General features: G+C 45.1%; 6 protein-coding genes across 8 annotated transcripts; 2 read left to right on the forward strand and 4 right to left on the reverse strand.

The window, feature by feature from the left end:
• Positions 1-82: 82 nt before the first annotated feature.
• LOC6607270 (trichohyalin) lies at positions 83-1837 on the reverse strand. Of its 2 annotated transcripts, XM_032722543.1 has the most exons (3): positions 1735-1837; positions 757-1591; positions 83-702 (listed from the first exon to the last, which is right to left on the reverse strand). In XM_032722543.1, the coding sequence occupies exons 2-3, from the start codon at positions 1525-1527 to the stop codon at positions 163-165; spliced, it is 1311 nt and encodes a 436-aa protein (XP_032578434.1). In that variant the 5' UTR covers positions 1528-1591; positions 1735-1837; the 3' UTR covers positions 83-162. The 2 variants fall into 2 exon arrangements, with proteins under 2 accessions (XP_032578434.1, XP_002032049.1); XM_002032013.2 differs by lacking the exon at positions 1735-1837 and having other exon boundaries at positions 757-1660.
• Positions 1838-1949: 112 nt separating this feature from the next.
• Positions 1950-4993, reverse strand: LOC6607271 (dipeptidyl peptidase 3). Of its 2 annotated transcripts, XM_002032014.2 has the most exons (4): positions 4914-4975; positions 4374-4585; positions 3998-4304; positions 1950-3938 (listed from the first exon to the last, which is right to left on the reverse strand). In XM_002032014.2, exons 2-4 carry the CDS (start codon positions 4529-4531, stop codon positions 2043-2045), a joined length of 2361 nt encoding a protein of 786 aa, XP_002032050.1. In that variant the 5' UTR covers positions 4532-4585; positions 4914-4975; the 3' UTR covers positions 1950-2042. The 2 variants fall into 2 exon arrangements, with proteins under 2 accessions (XP_002032050.1, XP_032577416.1); XM_032721525.1 differs by lacking the exon at positions 4374-4585 and having other exon boundaries at positions 4914-4993.
• A 96-nt stretch (positions 4994-5089) lies between these two features.
• LOC6607272 (cytochrome c oxidase subunit 7A1, mitochondrial) lies at positions 5090-5738 on the reverse strand. Its single transcript, XM_002032015.2, has 2 exons — positions 5601-5738; positions 5090-5545 (listed from the first exon to the last, which is right to left on the reverse strand). Exons 1-2 carry the CDS (start codon positions 5625-5627, stop codon positions 5252-5254), a joined length of 321 nt encoding a protein of 106 aa, XP_002032051.2. The 5' UTR covers positions 5628-5738; the 3' UTR covers positions 5090-5251.
• A 136-nt stretch (positions 5739-5874) lies between these two features.
• Positions 5875-7736, forward strand: LOC6607273 (uncharacterized protein F21D5.5). Its single transcript, XM_002032016.2, has one exon. The coding sequence runs from the start codon at positions 5964-5966 to the stop codon at positions 7533-7535; it is 1572 nt and encodes a 523-aa protein (XP_002032052.1). The 5' UTR covers positions 5875-5963; the 3' UTR covers positions 7536-7736.
• LOC6607274 (ADP-ribosylation factor-like protein 2) lies at positions 7533-8327 on the reverse strand. The gene is made up of 3 exons (XM_002032017.2): positions 8162-8327; positions 7748-8102; positions 7533-7690 (listed from the first exon to the last, which is right to left on the reverse strand). The coding sequence occupies exons 1-3, from the start codon at positions 8224-8226 to the stop codon at positions 7556-7558; spliced, it is 555 nt and encodes a 184-aa protein (XP_002032053.1). The 5' UTR covers positions 8227-8327; the 3' UTR covers positions 7533-7555.
• A 53-nt stretch (positions 8328-8380) lies between these two features.
• Positions 8381-9359, forward strand: LOC6607275 (cytochrome c oxidase subunit 7A, mitochondrial). The gene is made up of 3 exons (XM_002032018.2): positions 8381-8492; positions 8643-8986; positions 9207-9359. The coding sequence occupies exons 1-2, from the start codon at positions 8475-8477 to the stop codon at positions 8892-8894; spliced, it is 270 nt and encodes an 89-aa protein (XP_002032054.1). The 5' UTR covers positions 8381-8474; the 3' UTR covers positions 8895-8986; positions 9207-9359.
• The last annotated feature ends 5949 nt before the right edge of the window (positions 9360-15308 follow it).

Genomic DNA, 15308 nt, shown 5'->3' on the forward strand with positions numbered 1-15308 from the left:
AAAATATCGGCCAGGCAGCACAGGCGACGGTCTGGCATCTCCGCTAGCCTAAATGATACACGTCACGTAGACACAACGGCGCTTAATTTTAAATAATATATTTTTGGAAGCCAAAAATAAACATGACCATCTTAGAATTACATTTTGGAACTATGCCACTGACTAGGAATCGCCACCGCCCCGTGCCTGAGCGTCATTTAGGCAGAAATGCTCTCTATCCGTGGAGTTAAGGACATGCTTGGGTAGATATCGAAGCACGGAGGAAGGAACCTGGCTTAACATGGCCAAACGCTCCTGTTTGATGCGCTCCTCCTGCTCGGCATCGATCTTGGCCTTCATGTCAAAGTACTGAACATTTTCAGCGGTGGCCTCCGCCCGCTTCCGGTGATTATCCTCAATCATAGCCAGCAAGGAGGCTCCATGGGCCCGGCGTCTGCGATATTCATCCAGTTGCTTCTCGGACCCCTGGTTGATTGTATCCGGCGCCTCCTCCTTCCGCGCAGCCATTTCCGCCCGCTTCATCTGCATTTCGGCCATCTTACGATGCTCCACCTCCTGGCGATAGCGATCCAATTCCTCTCTGGTGCGCCGGCGAGACATCTGCTCCTGCTGTATTTGTTGGCGATAACGCTCGTCACTTTTGGCCGTGTACTCCGCCTCCAACAGATCCAGCAGCAGATTGTCGCGATGGCGCTTTTTGTTCTGCAATAAGAGTTAGCTTTATTGATTTAATCAAAAAAACACTTCAAGACTTACTTCGATTTCTAGGACTTGCTGGCCCAAACGAATACTGATTTCTTGATTTTTGCGTTGAATCTCCTGGCGTTCAGCCTCCAGCTGGAGTTTCCTGCGCTCCATTTCACTTTGCTTCTGGACTAGGTTACCCAACTCCTGGTTGTATTGAGCTCGCTGCCATTCTCTGAGTTCCTGTTTCTCCTTGATGGACTGCAGCATGTCCTGCCGCTTCTGTAGCTTTTTTCTCTGCGTCTCCAGCTCCTGGGCTCGATCCTCTTCCTGGATTTGCTTTTGCATCAGAAGGCTAAGCTCCCTGTCGTTCATCACCTGAGCGTGCTCTTTTTGGCGCCGCCGACGGTTCTCCTCCATTTGTTCAGCCAAGGACTCCCTAAGGCGGCGTTGTTCCTCCTTAAGAGCCACTTCCTTCTCATATTCCTTGGCCTCCAGCAGACAGCGCTCTTGGGACACCTCCTCGGCTTCCAATTTGATGTCTAGCTGTCGGCGACGTTTTCTCTCCTCCAAATTCTCGGCTATATCCCTGGAAATGGCTGCCAGGCGCAGTTGCTCCGCTAGGTTGCGCAGTTCCTCGCAATCCCGCCGCAATTGCTGGCGACGTTTCTTCTCCACAAACTCCGCACGCTTAAGATCTTGCATTTCCTGCGTCATCGCTGCCTCCTCGATAAAGTATCGGGTTAAGGGACTCACTTTGGAGAGCTCCTTGCTGCGGTTCACCTTCTCCAGGTCGTGCTGCATTTTTCGGAACAGCTGGGAGCTAAAAAAGTCGTGCTCCATGCACAACGAATGAGGCACCTGGAATTGCGGCTGTCCGATGTTGAAAGTGTGGTTACCACGATTTCTACCGGTTGCCATGGTGGTCAAAACAATGAATACAGAAATTGAATAGAAACGATAAACAAAATAAAATAAAACAAATATTTTTTGATTGGCTACTATGAACACATCCAATGAACAAATTGTAGTATTTGTAATTATATTTACAATCTTAATTGTGGAGCTATTATGACATTCCAGCAATCTTGTAGGTCGTCAGGATTCGCGAATAAAAATATACAACCAATTAAATTCAAGTCCTTTGTCAATGTTTTCGGTGAATGGCAAAAACGATCTTTAACTACCATTCACTACGAAATAAAGAATACCTACTTCGTTCTACAATAAAAACACTTTAAAATTTGTAAATTTTTTTGTTGGTCTTTAGATGACTATATATTTATATATTTTTTTCAAAATCATAGTTAACAAATTGAATTGATAATGAAGGCGAAAATGTTAAATGCGAAATGTTCTCAGTTGTTGAAGGCGGTCGGGAAATACTTCTTGTCCTTCTCCACGATGCTCTCCAGAAGATCGTCGATGTCAGTGTTGGGGTACCGCTCCACCCATGACTGGATGTACCCCTCGTGGGTTGGCTCGTAGGTCTTCAGCTGGACCTTTTGGTCCTGGCCGATCGCCGTGTTGGCCTGGACGAGGATCATACGAGGCTTCTTGTGCGCCAGGCAGATATCACGCCACTTGGCCCACGGATGCGATCCGCTCTCGTCGACCTTCGAGTAGTGTTCGTACATCTTGGAAGCTGCCTCGATGTCGGCGGTGGATTTGTACACCTGCAGCTTGGTCAGGAAATCGCCCAGCGCCTTCCTGCCCACTGTATCGATCTTGCTGCGATCCACCGTCAGCAAAAGGTTCTTGCCCTTTTCGGTTTCCTCGACCTTAACGAGTCCTTCACCTGCCTCCAGCAGCACCTTCATGATCACGAAGCGAGCGCGAGAGTGCGCCTGGAGCCACAGCTTGGACTTCGGGTTGAACATCTCCAGAGCCACACCCATGCCGTTCCAGATGAGACTCAGCCAGTTGACATAGATAATGTTGTCCTGCTCGGCCTTATCCTTAAAGCCAAAGATCTCTAGGATGTCACGCTGCAGGGAGAGATACAAGCCCACGGCCTCGGCGCGGCATTCCTCGTATGAGGAGCCAATTGCTCCGAACTTGGTGTCGTAAGTTTCTCCGGGAAGATACCACTTGGCGATGGGTTGACCGGTGACCAGGTTCTTAGTGTTCTCCTTGTCAAAGTTGTACACGCCGTTCTCGTCGATACGGAACAGCTTGCCACTACCATGGCCTAGGAGTTCATGGAGGCCCACTTGCACCTCGAAAGCCTTCACCTTGTATTCTTTCATCAGAGTTTGATCCTCCTCGGTGAGGAAGGGAATGGGATCCTTGCGGTTGATGTTGGCCAGCACATTGCCCAGCGAGACGTTCTTGAAGCCTTCATCCTGGCGGATTTCGTCGTAGTTGGGAATATTGATGCCCGCTGGTACTCCGCTGCCGGCAAATGTGAGGACATCTAGGGAAGTGAAGTCTGGCTTCAGGTAAGAGTTCTTCTCGTAAGGCTCCGTCCAGGGCAGGTACTCTATTAATTTCTCGGCGCGATTCACCAGCTCGGAGAATTTCGCCGAACTCTCCTTGTTCACCATGGCCACGAAGCCCTCGAATTCAGCCCGTCCTCCGGCAGGATCCCTGTATGTCTCAATGAAACCAATGTAGGTCTCGATGACAGGTCCCTTGTCCTTGATCCACCAACGCGATCCGTTCTTGTGCTCGTCCAGCGAGCCCTGCTCAAAGGATCGGACATAGTGCTCGATCATCTTGGACTCGTTTTCGTTGGCTGCGTACTTCTGGGCCTGCAGCAGATGCTGGTTGACGCGCTGCAGTAGCTTCTGGTAATCACCGCGGGTCACCCTGAACTTGTTGCCATTGTACTCTTCCAGCGGAAGTGTGATCCCATCCTGCGTGGACTCCGCCACGGAGCCCAGCTTTACATCGTAGACGGTTTGACCATTTTCAACTATCTTGAAGGTGCGGCACATGTATGGTTCGATACGCTTTGAGGTCAACCAAGCGTTCACGATCTCGGAGTCCTCCTTGGTGCAGTTGTCCGACCAGTAGGTGGTGATTCCGTCGGGAGCAAAGCCCAGGATCTCGTTTCGCGACTCGAGCGCATAAATCAGATTCTTGACCTTCTCGAAGATCTTGCCAACGCGCGGCTCATCGGTGTAAGCAGCGGATGCCTTTACTATGGTCTCAAATTGCTTCTCGGAGAGATTGGGAACGATCTTGCTGTCGCCCATACCCTTGTAGTTGCCCGCGTTGGCGAACACACCGCAGGCGTACACTAGGAAGGCCTGAAAGTGAGCAAAATTAATATTTATTTTCGAGAATAAGAATCTCTCCTGTGGCATACCGTAAAATCATCAGCAGACACTCCCGCCTCCAGGGCTTTCGCCCTAAGAACCGGAATCTTTTCGGCTAGGAAAATGCGGTGCAGCAAGGAGAAGATGAGCGGCGCCTCCGGACTGGACTGGATCAAGGCAATGAGTCCGCCGTCCCAGGAGGCCTGGCTGAAGTGGTGGGCGTAGAGCTTCTCCTTCTCAGTGAGATTCTCGAAGGCACTCTTGCAGTCCAAATCGGCAATGGGCTGCGTGTTGGGCAGGACGAAGTGGGCGGTTTTACTGGCCATCTCAGCGGGTTGGGGAAGGTTGCTACTGCAGCTGCAAATATATCATATGGCGAACAGGACCGATTAGATACATGGGCTTTAGATAACACCTGGCAAATACCTGTAACGAACGAGGGAGCTACAAAATCCCAAACTTCTGGAGATTGGCGTTTGGACTGAGCGAATACTGGGACTGGTCCCGTAATTTAGACGACTACGGAAATGACACAGCCTGTTCAGTTGCTGCCGGGATCTCTGTAGCCCTCTTAGCCAAAACATTATTGGGAATTTTCGAGTATTATATTTGAAGTCTTTACATTACTTGTCGCCCAACTGGAAAATGTGAAAAGGCTACTTTAATTTGGAAGAAAAGCCAAATAACTCGGGGAACACATGAAAACTTAATGATGATGCAATTTTATCTCCAGCAAGCCGGCTAAACTGCAGATGTGGCAGTTAAGCGGCGTTTTACCAAAAGAATATAGAAAACAAAACTATGGCTAATATGGAGCCCGAAAACGTGAAGAACTGGCAGATCCCATGGAATAAGTGAATGTTTAAAAACTACGAGGTTAGTCAATCGCAAAACAAACAAAAACCCACCGGGTATTCGTGTTTTAACTGGAAAACATAATTAGTAAGGAATTTCGTGCGTACTTACCTTTTAAAAGTGAAAAAATATGCAGTTAAGAAATGCCGACAAAAGTGCAAGTTGTTCAAGCAGTGTGACCAGCTGCTTTGTGAGCCGATATAACACCAAAAGTTTAAGTTTGCTGATATGTGAATGTCAAAATAGTGGCGGCTTAATTTAAAAACTCCAATGAACACTTTGAAGTAATGCACAATATTATTATTGTATTGATTGATTTTCCGTATTTGAACTACCTATGCACAGAAACGATACTAGTTAACTATTGTATGTGTTGTTACAATTCGTATTTGCATTCGTGTATTGAGTATTTGTGTCTTATGGGCTTGTTTGCATGATCTCTGTTCATTTTAGGCGATGATATAGCCAAGCCACAACCAAACATCGCCACCTATGCCGAGGAAGCAAAGCACCCAGGTAAGTCTGTATAATATGTTATCCATACTGCCGCCTTTTAGAAAAATCGGTAAATCGTTGTCCGCCTGAAATTGCTTCCTCAATTTGACCATTTTTGGAGGAACTTTTCCAGGACGTATTTTCGGAGCTGCAGCAGCAGCAGCAGCATATTTTAAAGCAGCCGAGTTGCGAAATTCTCGAATGGGTTTACACACTGCACACAGATCACCGACTCCCCGAAGGAAGGGCTGATCGGAAGGAATAATTTTAATTAATGTTTTGTATGTAAAGGTGGTAACTTACGCGCAAAGAGAAACAGTTTCTTTGCATTTACGTTTCCTGAAACTTTCTGGAGTATTCGGAACAAAATTTTGTCTGCGTTTAAATATCGAATAATAATGTTTAAGTGACACTATTACTATAAGCTATCTTTGATGGATATAAGATTACTTGAAGGGTTTCACCAGAGCCTATGCTCCGATTTTTATATAGAGTAATTTTATTTTTCAATTTAGATATATAAAAACCACTTGCATTTAAATGTACATATGGCTGTGTGAATGACCATTTCTTCTTCGTTTGATGCCAAATTAGGTCACACTACGCGCGTCCTAGAAAATTTGTGTGCCAATATTAAGCAATACTCTCATTTATTAATTAATCAAAATGTCTATGGCTAAATACCTAAACCGATCCGTTGGAAAAGCTGGCAAGGATGTGGCCGCCAGGATATGCACCCTTAAACCCACTGAGCCGGAACACCACGCAATACATCTGACCGCTGGGGAGAATTTCGTGGGACGCAGCCGGGAGACCGGCATCCGAGATTCCAAATGCTCGAAGCGACAGATCCAACTGCAAGTGGACCTAAAGAAGGCTGTAGTTTCACTAAAAGTCCTGGGAGTTAATCCGTGCGGCGTCAATGGTCTGATGGTCATGCAGAACTCGGAGTGTGAGCTGAAGCACGGAGACTTAGTGGAGATTGTTTACGGCAGGCATCCCTTCGAGGTGGTCTTTAACCCTCCACCGGAGGATGACAAGGAGAAAACTGAGCCCTTGTCCACAACACTATCACCTTCCGAGAAATCCGAGAGGTGGGACTCAGCTGGTAATGGTAAGCTGGTGATCTTTACCAGCGCCGGCGTGAAAGCTTCTGAAAAGATAGCTGGCTACGACATGGACGGCACCATTATAAAAACCAAATCGGGACTGGTTTTCCCCAAAAACACCGAAGACTGGCAGATCATATTTCCCGAAGTGCCGGAGAAACTAAAGAATCTCCACAAGGATGGGTTTAAAATCTGTCTCTTCACAAACCAAGGAGGCATTGCTCGCGGAAAAATCAACCTAGATGATTTTAAGGTCAAGATTAAGAAAATTGTGGCTAAACTGGGAGTTCCAATTCAAGTATTTATAGCCATAGGTGATGGATTTTATCGCAAACCCTTGACGGGAATGTGGCAGCACTTAAAGAGTGAACTGAATGATGGCGTTGAGATCCAGGAAGATCGCTGTTTCTTCGTCGGCGATGCAGCTGGAAGACCGGAGACGGGCAAGGGAGCCACCAAGCAGCGCAAAGATCACTCTTTAGTGGACAGACTTTTTGCAGCCAACGTGGGAATTTCATTCTACACTCCAGAGGTTCATTTCCTGGGCAAACAAGTGGAGCAGTGGAATAAGCCGGACTTTGATCCCACTAGCGTTCAGGAGCAATTGTCTCTGCTTGATCCGGATGACTTAACCTTCGATGACCATCCGTGTGAACTGGTCATCATGGTAGGTCTGCCTGGATCCGGAAAGAGCCACTTTTGTTCCTCCTTTTTTCAATCGCGTGGCTACAAAATCGTCAATGCGGATACATTAGGTAGCACTCAAAACTGCCTGACTGCCTGTAAACGCTTCCTGGACTCGGGCCAATCATGTGTGGTGGATAACACTAATGTGGATGTAGCTTCTCGGAAAAAATTCTTGCAGTTGGCCAGCGATAAGATGATTCCTTGTCGCTGCCTAGTAATGAGTGTGTCTGTCGCTCAAGTGAAGCACAATATAGCTTTCCGAGAGTTGTCAGACTCCGCGCGCCCCAAAATCAAGGACATGGTATTTAACATGATGAAGAAAAAGTACCAGGAACCCGCCCTAGACGAGGGATTTATATCCATACACAAGGTGAACTTTAAGCCCAATTTTGCGGACGAAAAGCAGGAGAAGCTATACAAAATGTACTTGGTCGAGAAATAAGGAAGTAAAATAAGTTGTATTTAATCCAAAGTGAATATACGCTTAGCTATATCGGCGATCAACCAGTCCATGGAGCTAAGCAGTTTCTCGCCAGTCACTGCACTAACCCCGGCCACCAGCCAATGATGTGTGGTGATATCATCTAGGTGTAGTATCTTCAAGTATAAAGTATATTAAACTGTTGTTTAAATTAAAAATCAATGAGCTTGAACCTCTTTAATTTCATTGGATGAGAGGGCTCCCGGTAGATCCTGTTTGTTGCAGAGAACCAGGAGTGTGGCTCCAGCTAGTCGCTCTTCCTTGAGCAGAACTTGCAGCTCCTGGCCGCAGGACTCTAGGCGCATCCTGTCAGCACTGTCCACCACCCAGACCAAACCATCAGTGCACTCGAAGTAGTTCCTCCAGTAGGATCGCAGGGACTTCTGCCCACCGACATCCCACATATTCAGGGTGTAGCCGTTGTGCTCCAAGGTTTTTATGTTAAATCCCAGTGTTGGTGAGATAGTGTCTATCGGTTCGCCATTAAAGCGCTTCAGGATTGTCGTCTTGCCGGCATTATCCAGACCTCTATTAGAAAGTCAATACATGAATCACTATTTATTTTTTGTATAAACCATGGAACTCACAGCAGCAGTATGCGCATTTCCTTCTCCTTCTGTCGCATCTTTTTTAATACTGTGAGGAAGCCCATGGCAACGTTCGTATTTTAGTAACGCTATGGAATTATAAATAAATGTTTTTATAGGCAGCTGCTTAAATTGTTTATTAAAATAAATAGGAATTTCCGGGTGAATGCCAAACTGCTGGAAATATCGGCATCGATGTATCGATAAGACATCGATATATCTCCAGTTGTCAGCTGTCATATTCGAGACCGATATTTTTCGCCCAGGAAAACAGCTCACTTTTTGCTAAATCTTAAAAATAAACCCAAGCAAAATGATGAACCTGTCGAGAGTAAGTAATTTATGGATGCTACATTACTCTACACACCTTACTGGAGGAAAAGCATGAGTTTCGAAACACTGGAGATCCCATTACAAACATGCAATTACGTAAGTTCACCGGAGCCTCAGAACTAACCGCACATTTCGTACCTCTCGGCAGGCTGTTGTCCGTAGCTTCGCTACCACCGCTGGCCGCCGGTCCGCCGCCGTGCCCAAGGATCAGATCGAGAAGGGATACTTCGAGATCCGCAAGGTGCAGGAGCACTTCCAGAAGAAGGACGGCAAGCCCGTCTTCCTCAAGGGATCCGTCGTGGACAACGTGCTCTACCGCGTCACCGTCGCCCTCGCCCTTGTCGGCATTGGTGGCATGGGCAAGCTTTTCTACGAGCTGAGTGTTCCCAAGAAGGAGTGAAGTCGGAGTAGCGAACCCTAAGCTAAGCCATTAAACCCCGCGCAAGATCCGTGATTCAGCGTAGTCGCCTTATATTTCAATGTTTTGATTGTGTAAGTTCCTTTTTTAGGTTTAAGTGTTTATGCTAGGTTCTAGGTGTTGCTAAGTTCTTTAATCAAGGACAACATTCGGAAAACCACTTAAATGATCTTTGTTTGCATTTTTTGTTCAATAATAATAACAAAATCTTAGCTAAGAGATCCGCCATTCAGATACAACACTAATCCCAAAAGCTTGTAACTAATCTCAATCCTTAATCCCTTTATCTTGCAGAGCTTTGCCCTGGATACCTGGACAACATGAAACACCCCAACCCACAACCTGGCTTGTTGTTTTGTGTTAGAATAGCTAAGTTTTGATGTGTAAACTGAACATTCGCAAGAGCATTTAAAGCGTGGAAATATAAGAGATCTGGCTGTAAAGTAACGAGACTGCTTATTTGTTTTAGCGCACGGTCGCTGGCAATGAGATATTTGCCCAAAAGTATTTCCCCTTAATTGCATTGACATTAAGTAAACAAACAGCGGCGACTTGGAGCGAAGATCTGGGATGCGGCCGAGACTGGGGAATCGGCTAAGGAAACGGCCTGTTTTATAAATCAAAGGGCGGCAACTCGGCGCGTTGCCATTGGCATGGAAATGCATTTTAAATCGAGCGAATCATGTTGCGCTTTAACACAAGCACAGGCCCATGCACGCCGCCCGTTTATTAATACCCGAGTGCGGCGGAATATGCAATTCATGGCGTTTTTCATTAGTTATTCTCCATAAACACTTAAATAAAACTAAAGCATTAAAAATTATGAAAACATCCGCCGCTTTATGCATTTTCCCTGGCATTTTCCACACACTCACAGTAGGGCAGTGCGTCACAAAACTGTTGTGAAATTTAAGAAATAAGTTAGTTATTAAACCAATAATAAAATTTATCTGATAGTTTTCGCAATGCTCTCAAGTCTACGAGTATATTCCCTTAGAGAAAAGTCGTACAGTGAGCTTAGTAAGAAATTCTCCATTATCCTTATAGTTTCACCACGCACTGTACAGTGCACACCCATCGAAGTGGAATAACCAGAAAAGCGTAGTCTTTTCTCTGCTGTTGTGTTGCGTTGCGTTGGTTTGCCATTATTCCGATACGGCCCATTTGAATTTTTGGATGTGCGCGCGAAACGAAAAAGCATAAAGTGGACGCGGACTGGCCCACCGTAAACACATTGGGAATGGCCAGCAGTTCTGCGTAGGTGGTTCCGAACGGAACTGAAAGTGGTGATCTGCTGCAGACATTGTATAGCCCATTCGTGGGCCATATGTGATCCCGAAAATATAGATTCCCCCGAAACGGAAAAGAGCCCGATTTTTAATTAAAGTTCGTTTGGCTAATTATGGGATGGGAACGTAGCGGCGCACATGTCGCAAACTTATTATATTTCATAGACTGTGAAAAATTTAAATGAACACGAAATGCCAAAGCGCTGGCGGCTCTCCATCTTCTGCGCTGTGTCTCGCGGCCGGGATCTTTAGGAGTAACTGCATCTGCAACTGCAACCGTTCCACTCGACTGGCCACAGCCAAATTACAATAATAACTCAAGAAGCATAGAAGATGCCGGGCTAAACGCTCCGCCTTCTCTTCCCAGCGACCACAATCCTTTGCCAAAACAATATGGTAGAGCACAACGAAGTAAACCCCATATGGGGGGATTGGATGCGGATGCGTGTAGAATCGGGAATCGAAAAATGTGTTTCATTAAATCTTATTTATAGTCGGCAATTTTATGCATTTAAAGCGCGTCTATCAGCGCTGCATCTCAGCGGCATCAAGGCGATGCGGAAACGGCAGCGACGCCATATTGGAAGCCCAACGGCGGCGGGCTTTGATTCTGGGCGGGATTTGGGGAGGGCTGGGTTGTGCAGCAGGGTCAAACTGATTACCATGCGATTCTCCACGGGGGAAACAACTTTCACCTTTCCCCTGGTGCTGGTTTATTTTCAATTTTGTTCTTGACTTCAAATAGGACTCCTATGGGGTATGAAGGTACAATGGAATTAGATAAATTATAGTAGTGAGTCTACTAAATAAATACAATTTAATATAAGTTTTAGATTTTTGGATAAATTATGATTTCAGGATGCCTTTACCATTAAAGACGCCATAAAGTATGCTTCAGTTTTTTGTCTGTCGTCTTATATATTTTTTATATCTAGTAAAAAATAATATTCATTTGGGGTATATTTAAAGAAAGACCCCTAATTAATTTTATGTTCTACCGAAATTGGATTACGAGGTACCCCATAGGCGGGACTCCTCAAACAACTCCCGCACTCGTTGGATGCTCCTCACGTGAGTTATGGCCACGTCCTGGTCCGCATCGGATCAGTTCGGATCGGCTTGGTATCCCGGTTCGCAGTAGCACTACTAGGAGCAGTCGCAGTCCGCACAGCACAGCAGCCGCAGCCACAAATCAGAATGCCGTTGAAGCGTTCAAGTGCAACGAGCATGAAGCGAACTCGCTGCCGCTTTCGTCTCCAACTCGATTTGCGTCCCCAACTTCAGTGCCCCCCCCCCCTCTCCCTCTCCGACGGCTGTCGTTTTGCCCAATCCCCCAAACTTAGCTCCATCTTTCTCCGTTTGAGGTTGTCGGCAAATCTGGTCAACTTTCAAATGGATATTTCGTCAGATTGTCGCTGCGGCTGATGCCCAGAAGAAATGGAATGAAATAAAAATGGAATAAAAAACTGGCAAGTCCGACCCTCGGGCGATTTTGGGCCTCTTCGATGGTGTTTGCCCAACGAAACCCGTTTGGCCTATTAACACTTCGATTACAACTCAACTTTTGTCAGCACTCCGGACGCACGGACACGGACCCCGGCACTCTGGGTGGTCCCGTCGCACTATTAGTTAGATTTTGATTTATTTGAGCTTCAATTAGTCGTTGAACAAATCTGTTTATTTATTTGCTTTTAATTATTGTTGGAAACCACAAAGCCATGCCACCGCTCTTTATGGTCGCCGTCGCCTTCGCCTTCGACTTCGCCTCGCTCCTTTCGTTGCCCGTAGAAGGTTTTTAATTAGCACCCGCCGGATAATTCACAAAAAAGCCATCACCAAATAGCCGAGGATTTCTTCAGACGTTAATGGATGCGATTCCCCAAAACGACCGATCATTGCAAACAACACAGTTTTGTCTTTCGTAATAACAACCGAAAAACAAGCAAATTCCAAATTTTAAGTTGTTCCACTTGCGAACGGGGAATGCCCATTATATCGACTCGAAATACCTGCTATCCATCGTTAAGTATCTACAATGGGGCAATAATATTATTTTGATATAGTTTCGCATCCATGGCTACATCCAAAAAGAGGCATTCGGCTGGCGTAAACAAACAAAAACATATTGCATATTGCATGCCTTGCCGGAGAATCGAAGGAATGCCATCGGCGATTTATAGGCCGTAACAAGCCCGGCCCCGTGAAAGATGCGCGGGAAAACCGACACCCCGGCAAACCAGAAACACATGTCCGGACTCTGAGGATCTTCGGGGATGGGATTCGGACCGCATATACTGTGCGCACTGACCAAGCTGGGAACGACTTCATCTAGTTAGGGAACTTGAGTGCGAACGCGTGGTATCAGGTGACACGAAGGTCGGTTGCGGTATGTTGCCTCTCAAGTGAGCCGGGTATTCGCTTACACCAATAATTCATCCTCAACTGCAGTTGCGTCGATCCGTTTTATGTAGCGCCCAAGGTCCATGGTCGTAGGTTCCAGATTCCCCAGATACTAGGTTCCAGGACTCAAGTGGGTCGCATAATCACGTGTCGATGCCTTTTTCGTTTGGGATTTATGCGCGTTTTTGGGAGTACCGCTGCCGTAGACAATTTGACGCTTCCGCCTACTCCAGCAGTTGGGCACTTGGAAAAATAAATATGGTTCGATAGGAAACAAAAGAAAAAAAGATATAAAAGTACTACATTTTTATGTAACTTTGAAAACAGCGAAATATTTATCTTCCAATTTGGCAATTTCCATTTTTTAGGGACTATGCAATATGATAATTGTATACTAATAAATGATATATGAAAACAAATTATTGATTAATAAGTAATAAGGTGAGTACTTCATAAACTTCTGTATCTACAACTCCAGAGTTTTTTTTCTCAGTGCATAGTCCCCGCCCATCTGGCGCAATCTTATGTAACTTGTCCTTCGCCTCTGACTTATATGTGTCAATTTAATAGTGCATTTGCCACTTTATGACATACGATTCTGCTCCTGGTACTCGGACTCCTTTTCCAAAGTCCCTGGTGTTAGCTCCTTTGTTTGCTCAAGTGCCTGGCAGATTCCACACCGACTCCTTCCACTCCCGGTTGTTTTACAACACAGAAAGATACAACTGGGAAGTATCTGTGAAGCAGAAAAAAATAAGCGGAAAACGCACAGTGTTCATTTGTTATGCTTGTCATTTGTCGCTGGATGCCGGCGACTTCAAAGCCTGTCACCCAATTTGTTAAACGCGGAGACAATTTTGTCATCAGCTCCCCCAATTCTTTGGCCCCAATGCTTTAGTCATCAAACTGAAGCTTTGGCCGCCGGGGAAGAATTCTTGGTTTTCGCATATGGCCAATTATTTTGTAAGTTGATCCATTTCGTATTGGAGAATTACTTTTTAGCGTTTGGATCATTTTATTAAAAAGATTTACTTGATTAGTTATCAACGACTAGATAAAATGAAAGAGGTATTACTAAATACAAAGAAATAATAGTTTACTTTATGATGTTTTTGTATTCCCCTTTAATCATTTCGATCTTCAAAATTCCTAATAATTAGAAAACTAACCAAGAAAATCCATTGTTTTTACAATATATTTTTTTTTATTTAAATAATATGCATATATAATTCAAATTTATGTTTATTACCAAATTAAAATGCCAATATAATAAATACTTCAAAATTGCTTTGTTAACTTTTTATAAAAACACATAAAAAAACAAGTTATTTAACTTAACAATAATGAATTGTTTTAAGAAGGTTTTGTTAAAATATTTTTAGGTACATAATAACTATAAGAAATATTTGTTTTAAAACAAAGGCAATGTGGGAAATGGCGTTCGTCAAACCATAAAATGCAGGGAAATGCAGTTGGCAATGAGCAGAAATCAGAAAGTGACAGGGATAGGGCCAATTGGATTTGCAACAAAAGGTATGAGCAGGTAAGCGTAAGCCAACTCAAGGAGGTGTGTCCACCGCGCAACTGTGTGTGTGGGCCAAAACACACACACACACACACGCACTAAGTGCACACACACACACATGCTAAACAGCCAGCGAAGAGAGCGAGCACAACATTTGAATCGCAAGAGCAGCGTTTTGACCATTTTAATGAGGGAATGACAACGAAAATTGGCATCTATCATTAAATGACGATATTCAGAATTAGTGACAATCAGATGAAGACGGCATTTCTTATAATTAACTCTAACCAAGCAAGACGCAACGCCTCAGCGAGAGTTGGCATCACGCATACGCCGCAGTGGCCAGGAGGTGGATCCCTGGGGATCTACGGGGTTAGCTGTCTGTGCCGCTTTATTAGCGATATGGCTTTCTTAATGAACCAAAAATAGATGCACGCGCTCCGAGAATACCCACAGCCCCGCCCCTTTCCTTTTCCTTCCGCTTCTCTCCTATCCTTCCCTCGCTTCCTTTTTCTTCTGCTCCTCATCTGTGTGACACTAAGAAGTCATGACATCGCTCGCCCACCCTGCGTAACGCTACGGATACGCTTACTTGCTTCAGATTGGCCATTCAAGCATTCAGAAATTAACTCCGCCCGGTTGCGTGTGCTCACTCACTCGGTGCGGTTCGTCTGTGTGGGTATTGCAGCGGAGAGAGAGCGAGAGTACGAATTCCGACCCATGGATACACCCACACATCCGCCGGCACACAAACACACAGATGAGCGACTACAGGAGCGGTAACTGGGGGAAAGAGGCTAGATGGATCGAGTTAGCTTAGTTTATTATCAATAAGAAAGAAAACGGATATTAAAATATATGTAAACATTATTGTATTTAACTTGATGTAATAAAGTCTTAAATACCTTCTTCTAAGCTCCAGAATTGGAAACTTAAGAATTATTTCGATCTCTTTATTAAAATATCGAATTTATATGAACCATTTACTTTAAAGATTTAAAAGATATTTAGATACCAAAGTTACTGGCGCCTTAAATCTTCTGGGCTTACCCTTAGTTCACTGCCTGCGCTCCTGATCGCCCAAAGACATTCTTCATTTTTATTATTTGCCCGCGGTCCACCAACATACGCACACCACTGCGCGATCATCGCCATTAAAACCCACATATACGCTCAACCGAC

Source organism: Drosophila sechellia, chromosome 3R (assembly GCF_004382195.2).
Source record: "Drosophila sechellia strain sech25 chromosome 3R, ASM438219v1, whole genome shotgun sequence".
NCBI lineage: Eukaryota > Metazoa > Arthropoda > Insecta > Diptera > Drosophilidae > Drosophila > Drosophila sechellia.

What these genes read in the sequence shown, in the direction of transcription:
- LOC6607273 (XM_002032016.2), top strand. Translation starts at nt 5,964, where the DNA reads ATGTCTATGGCTAAATACCTAAACCGATCCGTTGGAAAAGCTGGCAAG.
- LOC6607272 (XM_002032015.2), bottom strand. Translation starts at nt 5,627, where the DNA reads ATGCAAAGAAACTGTTTCTCTTTGCGC. An exon ending in GAAACTGTTTCTCTTTGCGC is followed by an intron (nt 5,546 to 5,600) that starts GTAAGTTACCAC and finishes CCTTCCGATCAG; the next exon opens with CCCTTCCTTCGGGGAGTCGG.
- LOC6607274 (XM_002032017.2), bottom strand. Translation starts at nt 8,226, where the DNA reads ATGGGCTTCCTCACAGTATTAAAAAAGATGCGACAGAAGGAGAAGGAA. An exon ending in GAAATGCGCATACTGCTGCT is followed by an intron (nt 8,103 to 8,161) that starts GTGAGTTCCATG and finishes ACTTTCTAATAG; the next exon opens with AGGTCTGGATAATGCCGGCA. An exon ending in CATCCAATGAAATTAAAGAG is followed by an intron (nt 7,691 to 7,747) that starts GTTCAAGCTCAT and finishes TTATACTTGAAG; the next exon opens with ATACTACACCTAGATGATAT.
- LOC6607270 (XM_002032013.2), bottom strand. Translation starts at nt 1,605, where the DNA reads ATGGCAACCGGTAGAAATCGTGGTAACCACACTTTCAACATCGGACAG. An exon ending in AGCAAGTCCTAGAAATCGAA is followed by an intron (nt 703 to 756) that starts GTAAGTCTTGAA and finishes CTCTTATTGCAG; the next exon opens with AACAAAAAGCGCCATCGCGA.
- LOC6607271 (XM_002032014.2), bottom strand. Translation starts at nt 4,531, where the DNA reads ATGTTTTGGCTAAGAGGGCTACAGAGATCCCGGCAGCAACTGAACAGG. An exon ending in AGCTCCCTCGTTCGTTACAG is followed by an intron (nt 4,305 to 4,373) that starts GTATTTGCCAGG and finishes ATATATTTGCAG; the next exon opens with CTGCAGTAGCAACCTTCCCC. An exon ending in TGTCTGCTGATGATTTTACG is followed by an intron (nt 3,939 to 3,997) that starts GTATGCCACAGG and finishes GCTCACTTTCAG; the next exon opens with GCCTTCCTAGTGTACGCCTG.